The 16,877-nt window shown below is 43.9% G+C and overlaps 1 protein-coding gene across 1 annotated transcript; it reads right to left on the bottom strand.

Moving 5' to 3' along the window:
• Positions 1–197: 197 nt before the first annotated feature.
• Positions 198–14,707, bottom strand: LOC306735846 (mucin-5AC-like; the record flags this gene model as incomplete). The annotated part of the gene is made up of 27 exons (XM_079217406.1): positions 198–213; positions 477–624; positions 1,474–1,602; positions 1,734–1,890; positions 2,197–2,436; positions 2,927–3,103; positions 3,520–3,630; positions 4,297–4,435; positions 4,701–4,852; positions 5,182–5,291; positions 5,423–5,475; positions 6,047–6,302; positions 6,509–6,635; positions 6,724–6,818; positions 6,945–7,109; positions 7,255–7,392; positions 7,698–7,767; positions 8,050–8,157; positions 8,376–8,467; positions 8,780–8,887; positions 8,991–9,116; positions 9,221–9,416; positions 10,170–10,276; positions 11,143–11,227; positions 11,484–11,598; positions 13,777–14,032; positions 14,632–14,707. 27 exons carry the CDS (start codon positions 14,705–14,707, stop codon positions 198–200), a joined length of 3,552 nt encoding a protein of 1,183 aa, XP_079073532.1.
• Between the last annotated feature and the right edge of the window lie 2,170 nt (positions 14,708–16,877).

Genomic DNA, 16,877 nt, shown 5'->3' with positions numbered 1-16,877 from the left:
CACTAACTTCCACTTGTTGAATGGTTATAGTACTGTTATCCCTCTTTCCTGTTCATATTACCAACAGACTGTACTCTGACTGTACTCTGTATTTGGAAGTTGTTAGCAAATCAGGAGCCGATCCCAGCTGGCATTGGGCGAGAGGCGGACAAGTTTCCAGTCAATCACAGGTCTGACATACAGACACAGACTACTATTCACTCACATTCACACCTGTGTGCAATTAAGAGTCACCAAATGACCTAATCTCTTTGGACTGTGAAAGGAAGCCAGAGAACGCCGCATAAAACCCACACAGAGAGGGGGAGAACATGCAAACTCCACACAGAAGCGTCCACATCGGGATGCAATTGGTCTATCAATATGCCCTATGCTGAACATAAGGGGGTAATCACTTAAAAAAAAGAAATATGTATCATACATGTCCATATGTTGGATCTATATCAGTGACATTGAATCCTCTGTATGAGACATACCAAGTGTAACAGTTGTTCGATGGAACCTTGTTTCCGATGCTGTAATGGGTGCCTTTGCCATCATAGCAGCCACACTGGTTCCAGGCGACGCAGTTCATGTTGTCCTCATCGAAGTAGGGCTGGGTTGGGGGACACTGTGGATAGCAGCCTGCAATGCCATGATAGGAAATGGATTAACCTCAGTAGAAATACAAATATAGCTAAATGCCTTTACCCCAATAACTCATTCACGTAAACAGTATACACACAAACACACACTCTCAAACTGATGGGTCACTGACGGACTCAATGTCCAACTCCTCTTTCTCCTGAGCCACAGCAACCACATCAAATCAAAGACTGTGCAGGATTTCAGAGACACGGCTCCTATTCTTAGGATGCCATGTTTATTTTGAAGCAACAATTGTTATGTGTAATTCTCCCCCACGGCACATTTGTATGCAAGACATCCGGAGACATATTTTATTATTATTATATCATTATTTCCTGTCTGCCTCATGAGTTAGCTGAACATTGGACACAAGGTGTTTATTTAAAATGATTTAAATCATCAGGGATCACCATCACCTACATTTACTTTAGTTTTGATCAGCGGCTTTAAGGGGAAACTTCTGATACAGGAAAAAGTCACTTAATGCGTATTTACACAGCTTCAAGACAGATTCATAACTGCAAAACAAACTAAGCCAAATGAATGAAAAGTTAAGCAAATACAGCGCACAATTCCTGACTTGTTTGTCTAACTCACAAAGGAAAAATTGTAATAATAATACTATCCATCAGAAAGAAAAATCAGGAAGAAAAAGAATGGACCACAAAAATGCCAAAAGAGCAGTACTGAGTATGGTGGCTCTGGCAAACTTGTGCGTAAACACTGGATACAAACATTTCTGAACAATATGAATGTTTTAGTCTAAGCAGGGTCAATCAGTCAGAGTTGAACTCCGAGACTGAAACCTCTAATCAAGAAGACGACGTGCCAAAAGATCTAATGTACCTTCCAGGGCAGTGATGAGGCTGGAACAGTTTCCTGACGGATTCCTACACGTCTTCATGCAGTCAACCCCACAAGGCTTGTAGTGCCATTCACATTCATCAGGTTTGTTGTAATAGTCACAGAAAATAGCTGCAAGAGACAAAATAATTACGTCTTAGCTGGTGTTACAAAAATCAGGGTGTCCAACAAATTTGAATCTGTTGGCTAAAACAAATTATACATCTTATTGCACTGATTTTCCTTGTGAGATTGCGACTTACGGCACAGCTTTGGAGTTCTCCATTGCACACAGGCCCCAGCTTCATTGCAAGCTTTGGCATAGGAAGCCACAGCAGTGCAGAGACACTCACAGTCCCCACCAGTGTCACAAGCACAAGAGTCTCTCACGCAGGAGGCATAGTAAGGACCAGGGTCAACCTTCAACACATGACCGTGGACTGTTTAATAGAAGCATTCAAGTTGAGGGAAACAAACATGTTGTAGTAGTAGTAGCAATAGTGACATTGGAAGCACAAGTTGTAATCACACGGACTAATATAAATATTATAGGCTAAAAAGCTTTTTTTTTTCAGATTTCTTGCTTCAGACCGTTGTTTTGATTAAAAAAGAGCAGATTAGCAATGAGCAGTTCCATAGATGGAGAGAAACAATTCTGTTCATTCAATTCCACATACCATGGCAGTTAAAGTGACAATGTGTGTGTGGTACTGTCGCCGTAGTTACCTGTGAATGACAGCTCTGGAAGGTGACACTGGTGATGATGCTGCACTGTTTCTGGGACCAGGCTGCCCGGTAGCGGTTAGAGGTGCAGGGGTCGGTGAGCAGTTCGGCATTCGGGCAGCTGAATGAAGCCTTCCAACTGTTACCAAACTCTAGAACGTCTGCCACTGTCTGCTGAGAGCGGGTGGTGAATTCATTCTTGCTGTTGCCGTCGTAGTTTCCACACAGACCGCAGACCTGGCCCTAAGAGGGAGCAACCCAATGGCAGAGTTTACTGGTGTGATAGGGCTGATACAGAGAAGGGCATCTGTTTGTTGCCACTGAAATATACTTCTGCCCTCAAGCTCCAGAAAAACATCAAAACAACCACGATCGTAGTCCATACTCTCATGGTCATGTGTTAGCAGACAGCAAGAGAACGCTGTCGTGGTTAAATTACCGGGCTGTCAAACAAAACAATCAAGAGGCTCAAAAGCACAGTCGTGTTGCTGATGCTTGAGTTGGGTGGTTCTTTGTGATTTAAGCACTATCAGCAACCTCTTTTACACCACAAGTGTTATACTGTGTTCATCAACATATGAATGAAATTAAATGTCCTGACGTGTCTGGGAAACTTCTCATGGTGAATCATGTTAAGCCAGAATGTTAAGCCAGAATGAATGAACTGCTCTAAACGATATGCTTTGTGCAAAAAGCCAGCTGTCAGTCAAGAGATGCAGACATGATTGTTTACCTGGAACTGCGGGCCAAGTTTAATAAAAAGACTGGTCTTCTTGTCCCACATGAGCACAACACCCGGCTTGATGGTCACCACCAGGTAAATACCCATCTTCTGTATCTGAGCAGGGAGCACCTGGCCACTGCCCTTTACCATCTGGAAGGTGTCATCTTTAAGTTGGTATTCATTATCCTGTGGGCACAAACATCACATAAACAAGCGTTGTATTAGTGAGGTGGAACAAGTAATCAGTTGCTCAGTGAAAAGGAACTTGGTTCCTAAATAGATGGGAAACAGCTGCATCATTATTTTTGAAGGAACAGATCCAGATGAACTGCATGTCTGCACACGTCCAGGATATGAAGTGTGGAGATCGATTGGAGCATCATTGGTTCTGAAGTGAGCCTTATGTCCCCAATAAAGTTCAATATCAGTTTATTGTCACTCTGTTTTGCTTGTTCACCCACTCAATAAATACTTGTATGCGTATTATAAGGCCATCAATCATAAAAAAATGAGTGGTGCCAGTTTTAGGGATTATCATTTGAGCCATAATGCTCAACATTGATGTTGGTCTGATATTCTGCAGAGCGGTGTGTTGCGTTTACCCCCAGGAAGATCAGGATGGTCTTGGAGCAGGTGGCTCCAGTGGTCCCACATGGAACATTCTCCGTAATAATCCTGAAGCTCCCGTTGCTCTGACTGGTGCCACAGTAGTCCTGAGTGAGTCACAGCACAGGATGCAATTACTGGACCGCAAGTTATACGTTTTCCATGAAATTAAAACCCATTACCAGTTACTGCTCTGCGCTCCCCTTCAATAACCATCCAATGTATTTACATTCAGTTAATACCTCTCTAAATAGTAGTTTTCATTGGTATCGCAATTTAATCTCTTTGATATCCGCCTCACTGTTTACTGTTCATTTCTCTGTGGCTGTATCAGTGCTGGATTGAGCTAATTTCCTGTTGCTGCATCATATGTTGTGTTCAACTAGTGACACAGTGAGTAGCTTTTACTATGGAGCAGCTGCAGGAACTCCTCACACACTCCACACACTCCACACACTCCTCACACTCCTCACACTCCTCACACACTCCTCACACTCCTCACACACCTCAATAGTAATGCAATTTTAAGTGTCGGGCTGTTGTGTGGAAAGCTGCTGTGTGCAGAATGGAATCAGATCATTGTTGTCCCTGGTGTGAAGAATGCAGATTATTACTGTAAACAGATACATAAATTGCTCCTCTCTTGTTTTTCTGTCAACATAGACGGAGCTTCTAAAAAAACACACGTTTTCTTTTCCTATGGAAACCAAAGGTCTTCCCATTTTAAGGATTACACATGTTTTTATCGCACATCGTTCCAACTGTCCCTTTACCTGAAGGAGTATGTATTCACAGTCTCCGCTGAAGTCAAACCTCTTATCATCAAATGTGGTGTAGTGGCCATCGCCATAGATCCCACAAACTGCATGGCACACATTGGTGGTGCATGTGAACTTCCTTCCACTGCAGTAGCTGGAAGACACACACCAAACACACACTTTCAATCTTGTAATCCTGCCCAGATTTCTTTTTTGGAGGTGCACCCTATTCATGCCACTAAACATTTGTAAATGTTTAACAATATGTATTACAATATGGATCAATAACCAGTGAAAAACAACTATGATGGCGAAACAAGAAAACAACTTAATGAAGACGTTAATATTCTACAGACCGATCAGTAAATTATTGGTGTGTGTGTGTGTGTGTGTGTGTGTGTGTGTGTGTGTGTACAAACCAGGTGTTGCAGTCCACGGTCAGTGTCTCCCCAGGCTGGTATGTGTTTCCATTGTGCACACATGGACAGCTGGTCTCGTTGATGCAGCCTCCTGCTCCATCGACCATCAGGTCATCAGGGCACATGCAGCCGGATATACAGCCGGTACTGATCTGTATCAGCAAGGTGGAGAACGACATAGAGTCAACCAAACAGCGCCTGTGCGTTTTTGTTTTACCTTTATTCTACCAAGAAGTCCCATGAGATCAAAATCTCTTTCATAAGAGAGACCTGAACAAGTTGGCAGCCATACAAACTCACAGCACAATGAAACGCAACACAATTACTCCGGTAATTGTACGAGGGCGTCGTTTCAATGAATTTACTATTGGATGTGACAATGCTCAAATCATCAAGCGACGGTAAGAGAAAAACATTTAAAAACATTGTGTGTGTGTGTATGTGTGTGTGTGTGTGTGTGTGTGTGTGTGTGTGTACTTACACAAGCCGTGTCCAGAGTGATGCAGCTCTTCTGACACTCGGTCCCGGTGGTCCCAGGCTGAGCAGTGGAGCAGTCAAAGTAAGCCATGGGGGAACGGCATGATGGTGCCGCTGGGTAATACATAAGAGTACAGTGAGCATCTCATTGGCATAATTACATCCACCATCCACTGTATTGTGGCAGTAAAAAGGTCTCGTTCAACACAATTGTAGAATGATAGGGATTTGAGATGGAAACCTACATCGTAGCAGCGGTGTCCCTTCTAAGCATCTGAGCGCTCCCTCTTGGCAGAGACTGTGAAACAGTTATAAGAGTTAATGTCATCAACTAGCATCACTAAATCATTATTTGCCCATTAATATCATTCTGTATCCCTTTTCATAGCACACTGTGATGATGCAGACTCGCTAAGATGTGCTCTTTCCCTTTGATTGTCCCCTTGTTTGGTTAATCAAGTATTCTTGTTAGTTATATATGTATACATTCAAATCATACATTATGTTGGCAGAATTAATAGAAAATAAAAATGTAATGTAGACATCCGTGTTCCCCTTCAAGATGAATTATAATATCCATGGTGCTCCATCACCAGGTCCACGATGCAATGACCTGCGGCCTCACCGGCCTCCTCAGCTGTTTAGTGCTATTTAGCTGATTTGAGCATGCTAGCGTTCTAAATGAGGATGTTATGGTGAATCACAAACCATCTGTAAACTCATATCGCTATTGCTGTGGTCTTTGTTAGTGAGCCCTAATATGGAACATATTCTCAATGTCCCACTCACTATGGAGTAACCTGTTGAGTGTGTATTACATGACCCCATACTGGCCAGCTGCTGCCATCATTACACTTTATTTATTTTACCATGTGTCGCCGTCATTGCTGATCGTCTGTCCAGTGGGAATGATGGTGTCTTTGTCGTAGCAGGGACAGCTCTCTCTGGACACGCAGACGCCCTCCTCGTTCATGTAGGTCCCCTCGGCGCAGCCGCAGCCGTCCACGGCGGTGAAGCTGGTCTGGCAGGAGTAGTCCGGTTGGCTGAGGGAGCGGCAGGTACGACCGCAGGAGGTCATGTTGTACTCGTACACTGTTCCTGCTTCACACGATGCACTGAATTTGCCTAGTGGGGAGATAAGATGGCCGTGGCATGAGGGTGTTAGATGAATGCTGGATGAATCCCATGTGTGTGTAGGTAAATTGTTACAGATATATCAAATGGTGTAGTTGCACCTGGACCTTTCAACTGAGCAAGAATGTCATGGAATCTCATGAAAACCCAGCTTTATCAGCGCAGAAATACAAAATGGTCCTCTGTGTTTTATTTACCGCAGATGGTGGCCCTCCAGCCACTGAGGTGGATTCCTACCGCTGAACAGGCGTAGACGTAGGAGGACACCACCGCACACATGGAGTCCTCAGCCTTGGCGGAGTTACAGCTGTCATACATGCAGTTCTGTGAGGAGACACGGCAGCATGGACACATTATAAGGGCTCAATACTTGTGTGTATTTGTCATTGCACCTTTGTGTGTGCAGACTTACATCCTTGTATATTATGGGGCTAATGAAAGAGTGGCAAGGAGCAAACACTCCCTGAGGATCCGTCAGTTTGGAGCACCAGTACTGGGCATAATTCTCTGAGACGCAGAAACATACAGACATGAAGCAGTTACATTCATGCCCTGGAAACAGCATGGCGAACCCTAAACAGTGGTTTGGTAGTTTCATTCATATGAAGTGGCATTGAGGAGAGCTAGCTGTACCCGTGCTGATGCTCTGTTGGCAGGGGTGTCCATAGCGGGCTGAGATGTCGTAGCAGCTGGCTCTAGTTTTCCATGTGTTGGCGAACGCTACTGCGGTGCCCTCCACCAGCCCGCTGACCACCTTGAAGTCATCACTCATTTTGTTGTTGAAGTTCCCACACAATCCTGATGGACACGTTTACACAGATACGAGCATTTAACAACGCGAGAAGCGTGACAAACAGAAACACTTTTTACTGAGTAGAACTGCTTGGTATTTGTAAGTCTGGAGGCGATTTCCACACATTGAAACAATAATGTCGAGCCATACCAGACATGGTTCCTTTGAGCGAAGCGGGAGCCGAGATGAAGACCTGCATCACGGGGCTCAGCTGGACCATCAGCTGAAGGCCCATCTTGGGTTGTATGGCGATGTAGAAGGATGACGGTCTGAAGGCACTCACCTCCGCTGCAGCACAAGCAGTGAAACACGTCACACACACTGTTGCTTGAGATGTACATATTACGCTTTATATCTCTGATTATTGGGTTGTAGTCATCCTCATGTTCATCTTTTTATTTTGATGTGCATCTACCGCATCAACGCAAATTCATAACTTTTTATTTATGTTATACTCTTTTTATTCTGCACTTGAGTAAATTGGTTTGTGCTGTAACTAACGACCCGGCAATAAGACTGAGGACCTTTTTTGTTGAAAACATTTGTGCTTTACATGCTGTGTGTCTTCTGTGATGTTATGTGAAGTAACTCACGTGTAAACAGTGGAAGCTGGGAGAGAATGGTGTTCACGTAGACCTGCCCGCTCGCCTGGACTTTAATAACCTGACAGTTGGAGAGAAACATTTTAGATGAAATCCAACAAGAGTCCAACGGTATTTCCAAATAATTCTGTGAGGGTTGCACACATTTGATATTATCAGGTAAGCCGTCAAATCTATACGACCACACACACGGCAAACAAATTACAATGCAAGATATAAAAGTAGTTGCTATAGTTCGACATGGGTCTGTTCAACAGTGTGTGTGTGTGTGTGTGTGTGTGTGTGTGTGTGTGTGTGTGTGTGTGTGTGTGTGTGTGTGTGTGTGTGTGTGTCTGGACTTTACCACAGAAACGTTGTACAGACTCAGAGTGACTGCTCTGAGGCAGGTCCTTCTGTTATCCAGACCGCACTTCACCAGGTCCACCAGCACCGTGTACAAGCCGTCACTTTGCTGCAACACACATTGGGACTTTAATGAGGACTGAAAGGATGACAGTCAAATACAGACCAGCCATGAACCGGATCTGTTTCAGGGCACACTCAATACTACAGCACATTCATCACATCAGGTCATGCATACGATGACGTGTCTGTCAGCATCTATGCAGAGGGTGTATCAAGGCCCCGTGCTTCTGAATGTGGCTGACTGCTCATCATGGTGTGTACTACCTTAGCCAGGACGTAGGAGCAGTCCCCATGGAAGCTGTAGTCTTTCCCATCGAAGGTGTTGATGTGGGCCCCGCCCTCCACGGAGCACATTGCTGGACAGTTCTCCTCCGTACACGCCCACTGCCCACTCTCACACACACTGTCAGCACACACACACACACACACACACACACACACACACACACACACACACACACACACACACACACACACACACACACACACACACAGAAGGATTATTGTAACGCTGTGTATTCAAGGTGAATGCATTTAACAGGAAAACATTTTTAAATAGTTAAACAAACAATTCTGCAAGTGTAAAATGGTTGCAGTCACACATTTTGGATGCATTAGCGCGTGTAGTTGTTCCATACATGTACAGATTCCCTCTTACCAGGATCTACAGCTGTACGAGTAGGACTCTCCTGACTTGTAGATGTTGTTGTTGTGCAGACATGGACACTGGTCCACTGCAACACAGCCGGTGTTACCGATGTCATCCAAGACCGTTCCTGAGGAAAAGAGGAGAGAGAACAATTAGTACGGTCCCCAGTGAGGTTGAGCTGCTGCTCGCTTCATGATGCGTAACCACTGGAGTGTGAGGTGTGTGGGTACCGGCAGGGCAGCGGCAGCCTTCAGTCTGGTGGCTGTGACACGTCTGGCTGGCCTGAGGGGTGGAGCAGCTGTCAGCACATGCACTGCTAGACTCCATGTACTCCATGTTGTATGGACATTCCATGTCTGTGGAGAAAACACTTTAATATGGATGTACTGGAAACAGAGTGATTCAGGACCAGTTCAGGGTGAAGTGCCTGTAAGCCATCTGTAGGTGTCATCAGCCTTACAGCAAAATGTGGCAGTCCTCCATGTGCTGGGCTTGCCGCCTGCGTGGGCACACTGTCTGGAGTACTCCGAGATGGTTTTGCAGAGGAAAGAGACAGTGTTGTTTTCTGTGTTGCACATATCAGCCATGCAGGCTTTACTGAAGGATTCCACATCCAGAAGCTCCTGGCAGCTACTGAATGAAGCGCTGGAGAAGATCTGGTCACAGAATTGCTGAAAAAGAAAATCACTCAATGTTAATGTTGGACTATACTTGTTTATCTCTTTTCTAGTCGTCCGACAACTCAAGCGCTTTAATACAACTTGTCATCATTCACCCATTCACACACCGTGACAAGGTGACGCCATCAGGACTCTAATCAACTAAAGTTCTGTACTTCATGCTGTGCTTAATTGTTATCAGACCATTATTCATGTAACAAGTATGTTTAACTTGAAAATGCTGGACTTTGTTAACACGGCCATTAAGTATATCATTGAATTTACATTATTCAGCAGTTTTTCCTTTTGTTGAATCATTTATTTGTTTAAAATCATCTTTTCCAGACAGATTTAAAAACACACTCTGGTTACCTACCAGACTTACCTCACATTAGTAATATGGTGTTTAAGTGATATAATGTGTTTAGATATTCAGTGAAACACACCTGATTTCATCATTCAAACATAGATAAATATATAGTGTTCACAGGAATAGCTTTGCTGCTGTATTTAATTGTTGATTAAGTGTTGTATTGTTACCTTGGTAAAAGGGTAATAACCTACAGTTCTTGAACTATCCGATCACATAAGACCAGCTAAATTCCTCACAGTTAAAATGAATTCATATTAAAAAGGTTCATTTTCCGTCTCTGTGTTTCTTTTCCACCTTGGCGGAGAGAAGAACGTACTGTGTGGTCTCCTCCTTCACACACGTGACTTCCTGAGATGGTGGTGCATGCGTTACGGTACCTGGTCGCCACAGCTCAGGACCGGGTTGACCAACAGCTCCTCGCAGCTCTCTGTGGGGTCGTTCACCTTGTAGGTGTCGCCGTAGACTGGGACCGACAGCTCGGCTCCTGCAGCACAAACACACAGCAATGCTCAATGGGATTATTCAGTACAAACATAGATGCAGTTTAGTCCCCTTTTTGGGAATGTCCGACTTTTCAAATCAAATGGGGAATATGTTAAAAAAAAAAGATTTTCAAATTTGTAGAAAGTTCTTTTCAGTCAAACAAAAGTTAGCATTTACTGAAACATCTTGAAATAGCCATTAGCTCGAGGACCTTCAACCTTGAAAGTGTTTATGTACCTTTGACTCAGAAATAGTTCAGTTCAAGTGAATAATAGTAGTTAATACTAATGTATTTTTTCCCTGCTTTGAGGTTTCATCAAATCACAGAACATGTAATAAGGATTTATTTAACACTGATGAAAAACAATACTTTAATGTCAAAGTGAAAACAAATCGCTGTAAACTGATTAAAATAAAGCTCAAGTTTATAAAAGCAAACAGGTGGATGGATACTTCAATTATTTAACTTGAATGGAGATTTACTGTGTTTAACACGGCTGAAGGCAGGAAGTGTTCATGCAGGTTAGTGAGCTTCCAAAAGTAATAATCAGATCATGAAGATGAAGCAAAGTGGTCACATGGTTTCACGGCAGCATCAACACTTCAAGTGAAGCTGATGAATCCACACTGACTCCAGGCTCAGCTGCAGCCATGCTCTTCTTTGCATGTATTGTTTGTGATTTACAAATCAATTAATATATTATGTATTTACATTTTACTTTTGTTATCAGTGTAATCATTCTATTGATCAAACAATAATCTTAAAATCCATTTGATTCCTGACATATCCAAAGAGACACTGATAAGATGATGCATGGCTAATATTAATGAAAGGGATCTTGAGGATGAACAGAAAAAGGACCTTACCGTCTTTCCTGAAATCATTGTCTATGCCGTCATAGTTTCCACAGAGTCCACATGTCTGGTTCTGGTATTTTTTATCTATTTCAATCTGTGAACACGCACCAATCAAACAGCAGTTATTGGTTAGTGAATACAACATTTAGCATTCAAAGCCGGTTGTTAGGATGTCAACATGTTATTAATGTATGTTCATTAAAACATATGCTTGTTTGCACGTTGTGTGTGCTACAAAACAAGTTCAGAAACAGGAGAGTCAGATCCTGCTGGTTGTTTGCAGCCGGCTCACAGCGTGATCTTCCTCCAGTGTGTTTAACGTGTGCACACATGAGAGATGTGCTACTCACATCCAAGGAGTCATCCAGGTTCCAGATGACTTTAATCCCCAGCTTAGCTTCAACAGTGATACCAGATGTGGTTCCCATGACAGTCACCCCTAGCATGGCATATGGCAGAGTCACCCTGCAGCCAACAGAGTCAGAGTGAACACACGGCAACGAGGCGGCATCATAACTATATGACTACAGGCATGGAGAGTCAAAAGGCTCATGTGTCAGTAGCTTAATGCTTCACTCATCTCAGACAGCGCCAGAGGGACATGGGGTCAGAATAAAAACATGAATACAATCTGGATAACGTGGTCTTCCTGCTATTGGCTGCTGTTGCAGGAAAACATGTACTGATGACAAGCAGGAAATATAAAACAACACAAAGTAGCAAACAGCAGAGTTTGTGATTTTGAGCTTTAGTGACCCTTTAACACAGTGGTTCTCAAATGGGGGTACATGAGATATGTTTTATATATATTTAAAATGAGCATCCATTTAAAAATGTTTTAAAATAGTTATTTAATAAATATTCAATAACATATAAGTGTAAGTTCATAAACTGAATGTGATGCTGTATATTCTATATTAAATCAGACACTGGTGGCACAGGGCTGTGCTTTACAGCTTATTTAAACCAAAAATGCTTTTCACTGGTCAGGGGGTAAAACATATTTCACAGGGGATACGTCACTGAAAAAAGGTTGAGAACCACTCACCAACATGTTAATATCAACAATATTGATTAATTCAGGTTTAATTCTTCAAGATGGGAATATGTTTTGCATTGTTTGGCCTTCACTTTAACACAGAGTTCACGTTGGAGGAGCTAAGCAGTCGGCCATGTTGTCTGTTTTTTAATGCTGCCACTGGAATGCATTGACGTTGTACATTTTCAAATCCTTTGATTTCATATTTAGACATCCATTGTGATTCAGAGACCTTACTCTTGAGTAAATAAGCGTACTGATACCATGAGTTATATATTGAAATGCAACGCTGACAGCCTTCATCAGACCTGGTCATTCAACATCTATTAATTATATAAAACTGGGTATTCATACTTTTTTCTTCACTCATTGTCAATCTTCAGTATTAATGTTTTTACTTTTAGATGTCTGTTAAGACCTGCTCACTTAGTTTCATGCTCTTTCAGTTGGAGCACCATCGTATGCTACGGCCTATTGTTAATTACAGTGCATTAATTACTGGGCAAATTATTACATGTCAGCATCACCTAGAAACACTAATAGGAAAATATACATGTATTCATCAAATCAGTTTGGCTCAGAAAACTGTGTAGAAAAAGTGTTTTTGAAAAGAAGCCTCCACAGTGTAGTGAGTCCATGTGAAGCAGATCCTTTGTCTTCTTGACTCGGACGTTATTGCTTTCTCAATAGTTTCATGCTGGGTAAGAATCACTGATCTAAATAATGCAACTTATGTGAAACAACTTCGTTAAAATCATTTCAGTAAACAGAAGGGACCAATAAGATAATATGTATAATACAACATTGACAAAGACATTAGCTGTTCATTGGAATGGATAATAATTAATTCAAGACTTAAAAAAAGTAACGGGTGCTTTTTAATTGGGATTGAGATCATGTTTCTAAAATCCAAACCGTATGTCACCAGAATGATTGGAATGATGATGTAATCACATACAGTAAAAAAATATATATAAGTAAAGAAGCATCTACGAGTCGGTCATATTGTAGTCAAAGGAACTTTATCTTTGATCTTTTTCTGGTTGGGAAAGAATTCAAGAATCTCAAACACTGTGGAGATCCTCTGAACAGGGTTGGCCGGAATGAAGAGATAATTGGTTGGAAAGAGGTGGAATAATCTTAACAGTCCATTTATTAGCTTTTTTCAAAGCTTTCAATCGTTTCACACTTGGATATAAAGATAACTATCCCCATGAAAACTGAGCAGCCTCTATCCTCTGAGGCTTGTGTTTGAAAGCGAGTAAAACAAACCGTTAAACTATTGTTTTCAAGGTAAAGAACATCTTTCAACTAAGTCATACTATCGTTCCATTCCAATAACCGCTCATCCTATTTGGGGTCGAGGGAGCTGCATGTCTTTGGACTCCAGGAGGAAGCCGGAGCACCCAGAGGGAACCCATCCTGCCACAGGGGGAACATGCAAACCTTCACAAGAACCCGGGCCCTTCTTGCTGTGAGGTGACAGTGCTACCACTACACCACATCATCCTATTGTACTGAATGTAAGTATCTTAATCATCTCAAACAGAGATCTTAGGGTGGAACATATCACGTCTCAGGATGAGTGACTGGACTGGACTTACGTCTTCTCGTTGACGATCACTGTGCTGTTGGAGAGCTCCACCACTGTCCCTTCGAGCACCATGATGATGTGGCTGATGGTCGGGTTGTTGACTGTCTTGCGCCTCATCTGGATGTTGAAATGTTCGTAGCTGCTCTGACACTGGGAGGCCAGGACGTGGTTACAACTGGAGGCCAGCTGGAAGAAATTTCCATCAAAGGTCTTCCAGTGATATTGTCCCCAAGTCGTGCACACTTGGCCGATGTGATTTGCATCAGCTAAAACAAAATATGAACATGTTAAAACATATGTTTAAGTGACAGGAAGAGTTCAGCAAAAATGTATTTGGGGAATTTGCACAGTTACCTGAACTCAGACTTAGTGTCTGTTGAGAGGGAATGATGGTTACTGTAGAGAAGAGAAGAGATAATCCATTTTAAATGTAGAAATGTTTCCCACAGTAAGGATCCCATGTCAGTGAACAGGGGGATGTTTGGGACACCGCTGCTTCTTGACCACCCATCTGCCCGCTCAGTCACAGTTAGTTTGAACCGGTACACATTACACTTTTGGTGTTTTAGATTTCGGTCTGGGATGGTTAACATGTATGAGACGACAATGCTGTTCAGACCGCATGAGTCAGTGAAACAGTCAAATGCACTGTTGTAGATATAAAACATATCTTAACAAGTATTATTTTAAGTTTTATAATAAATAATATCCTTGGAGTTTCCTATTATAATTTGCAGACAAATATAAAGGAAATGTAGACGTCCAAACCAGATGTTAGATGTATACATTAAGCATGTTTTCTTTCCTTCATAAGCTAACATGAACTCATACTGTAAGCAACAGTGTTCTTCATGTCATCACTCACCGGTCTGAGAGAGCGAGCCGACCAGCAGCGCCAGGTAGACGAGCCACGACGTGGATTGGAGTCCTGTGGTCTCCATGTTCTGTCCTGAGGACTGACCCACTGTGAAAGTGCTGCTCACCTGGAGGGCACGTCCTTTTATAACCGGTAAAGGTGGAGATGAGAGAGAGAGAGAGAGAGAGAGAGAGAGAGAGAGAGAGAGAGAGAGAGAGGGAGGGAGGGAGAGGAAAGACAGAACCAGCTCCAGTGATTGGGGCACCAGGGTGAAGGCAGCTTGGGAGTGGAGACTCAGCTGATTTTGATGTTTGTTAAAAATGTGACTGTGAGCTGTCAGCTGGCAACGGGGTGAGAGGCAGACTGGACTGGGATTTTCAACTAGTGAACCGGTCAAGCTCCTGCTTTTTATCAAAAACCATGACTCAGAACGCCAAAATATATGAATCATGAGAGAGAAAAGACTTGTGTGGAGGTTTGGTGTCCTTACGTGTGTGTGGTGTAGAACTGAGCGTTCAGGGCGGATCAGAAAGGGCTCCCGTTGTTCATGAGAGAACATTGTGCTCAGATTTAACATGGAGTCCAATGGAGCCGTTGGTTGGACTTCATAATAATGCATTTCATTTATATAGCGCTTTTCTTAGTATTCAAAGTCACTTTACACAAAATGTACAATGTCCTAAAAACTAGAATAATAAAACTTCATGTCACTTTTAAGCTCAGAGAAGTAAAAGTGTAATTATGTGGGACTCCATGTGTACACAAGGCTCTCCAGAGCCACTCCGAGTAAATAACACACACATGGTTACAACATTTTTAGTATTTGTGTTTGCTCAGCAATTATCCCATCATCACTTCTATCACTGCACCGAGCGGCTTGTTCACCCAGCACGGTACACGGTCTGGTAAAAGCCTTTCTGGTGCTCCGACCGCTCACATTTGGGGTTTAGCGTTTTAAGGACACACACAGGGATCGAAGCACCGATCTTCAGGTTGAAGGTCAGCCGCTTTAACTCTGAGCCACAGCCATTCCAACATGGCATGGTGGGAGAAACGGCTTGTATGGGCGACTGTGGCTCAGTGGTGAGCAGGGTCGTCCTTCAATCAGAGGATCGGCGGCTCGATCCCCGGCTCCGCTAGCCCATGACGATGTGTCCTTGAGCAAGACGCTTAACCCTACATGTCTCCCGTAGCTGTTCTACGGTGTATGAATGGTTGATGATGATGTGGCTCCTTCATGGTAGCTCCTCATCAGTGGGTGAATGGGTGAATGATGTCCATCCATCCCATCCATCGATTATCAGCCGCTTATCCGGGGTCGGGTCGCGGTGGCAGCAGGTTCAGCAGGCCGACCCAGGCTTCCCTCTCACCCGCAACACTTTCCAGCTCATTCTGGGGGATCCCGAGGCGTTCCAAGGCCAGCCGGGAGATATAATCCCTCCTGCGTGTCCTCGGTCTTCCCCGGGGTCTCCCACCAGTTGGACGTGCCTGGAAAACCTCTAATGGGAGGCGTCCAGGAGGCATCCTGACTAGATGCTGAACCACCTCAGCTGACTTTCGACACGAAGGAGCAGCGACTCGACTCCAAGCTCCCCCCTGATGTCCGAGCTCCTTACCCTATCTCTAAGGGTGAGCCCGGCCACCCTGCGGAGGAAGCTCATTTCGGCCGCTTGTATCCGAGGTCTCGTTCTTTCGGTCACGACCCAGAGTTCGTGACCATAGGTGAGGGTTGGAACGTAGACCGACCAGTAAATGGAGAGCTTCGCCTTCCGGCTCAGCTCCTCTTCACCAGGACGGACCGGTACAGCGCCTGTTTTATTGCTGCAGCCGCACCGATCCGTCTGTCGATCTCCCGCTCCACCTTACCCTCACTCGTGAACAAGACCCCGAGATACTTGAACTCCTTCGCTTGGGGTAGGCAGTTTGTCCCCACCTGGAGGGAGCAATCCACCGGTTTCCGGCAGAGCACCATGGCCTCAGATTTGGAGGCGCTAACTCTCATCCCTGCCGCTTCACACTCGGCTGCAAAACGCCCCAGTGAATGCTGGAGGTCACGGTCCGAGGAGGCAAACAGGACCACATCATCCGCGAACAGCAGAGAGGCGATCCAGAGACTCCCGAACCGGATCCTCTCTGCCCCCTGGCTGCGCCTAGATATCCTGTCCATGAAGGTCACGAACAGGACCGGTGATAAAGGGCAGCCCTGGCGTAGGCCAACACCCACCGGGAACGTGTCTGACTTACTACCGAGGATA

The sequence above is a fragment of the Taurulus bubalis genome, assembly GCF_910589615.1.
Source record: "Taurulus bubalis genome assembly, chromosome: 4".
Lineage (NCBI taxonomy): Eukaryota > Metazoa > Chordata > Actinopteri > Perciformes > Cottidae > Taurulus > Taurulus bubalis.
Note: the sequence above shows the minus strand (reverse complement) of the source record. Positions and strands in the feature narration are given on the sequence as shown.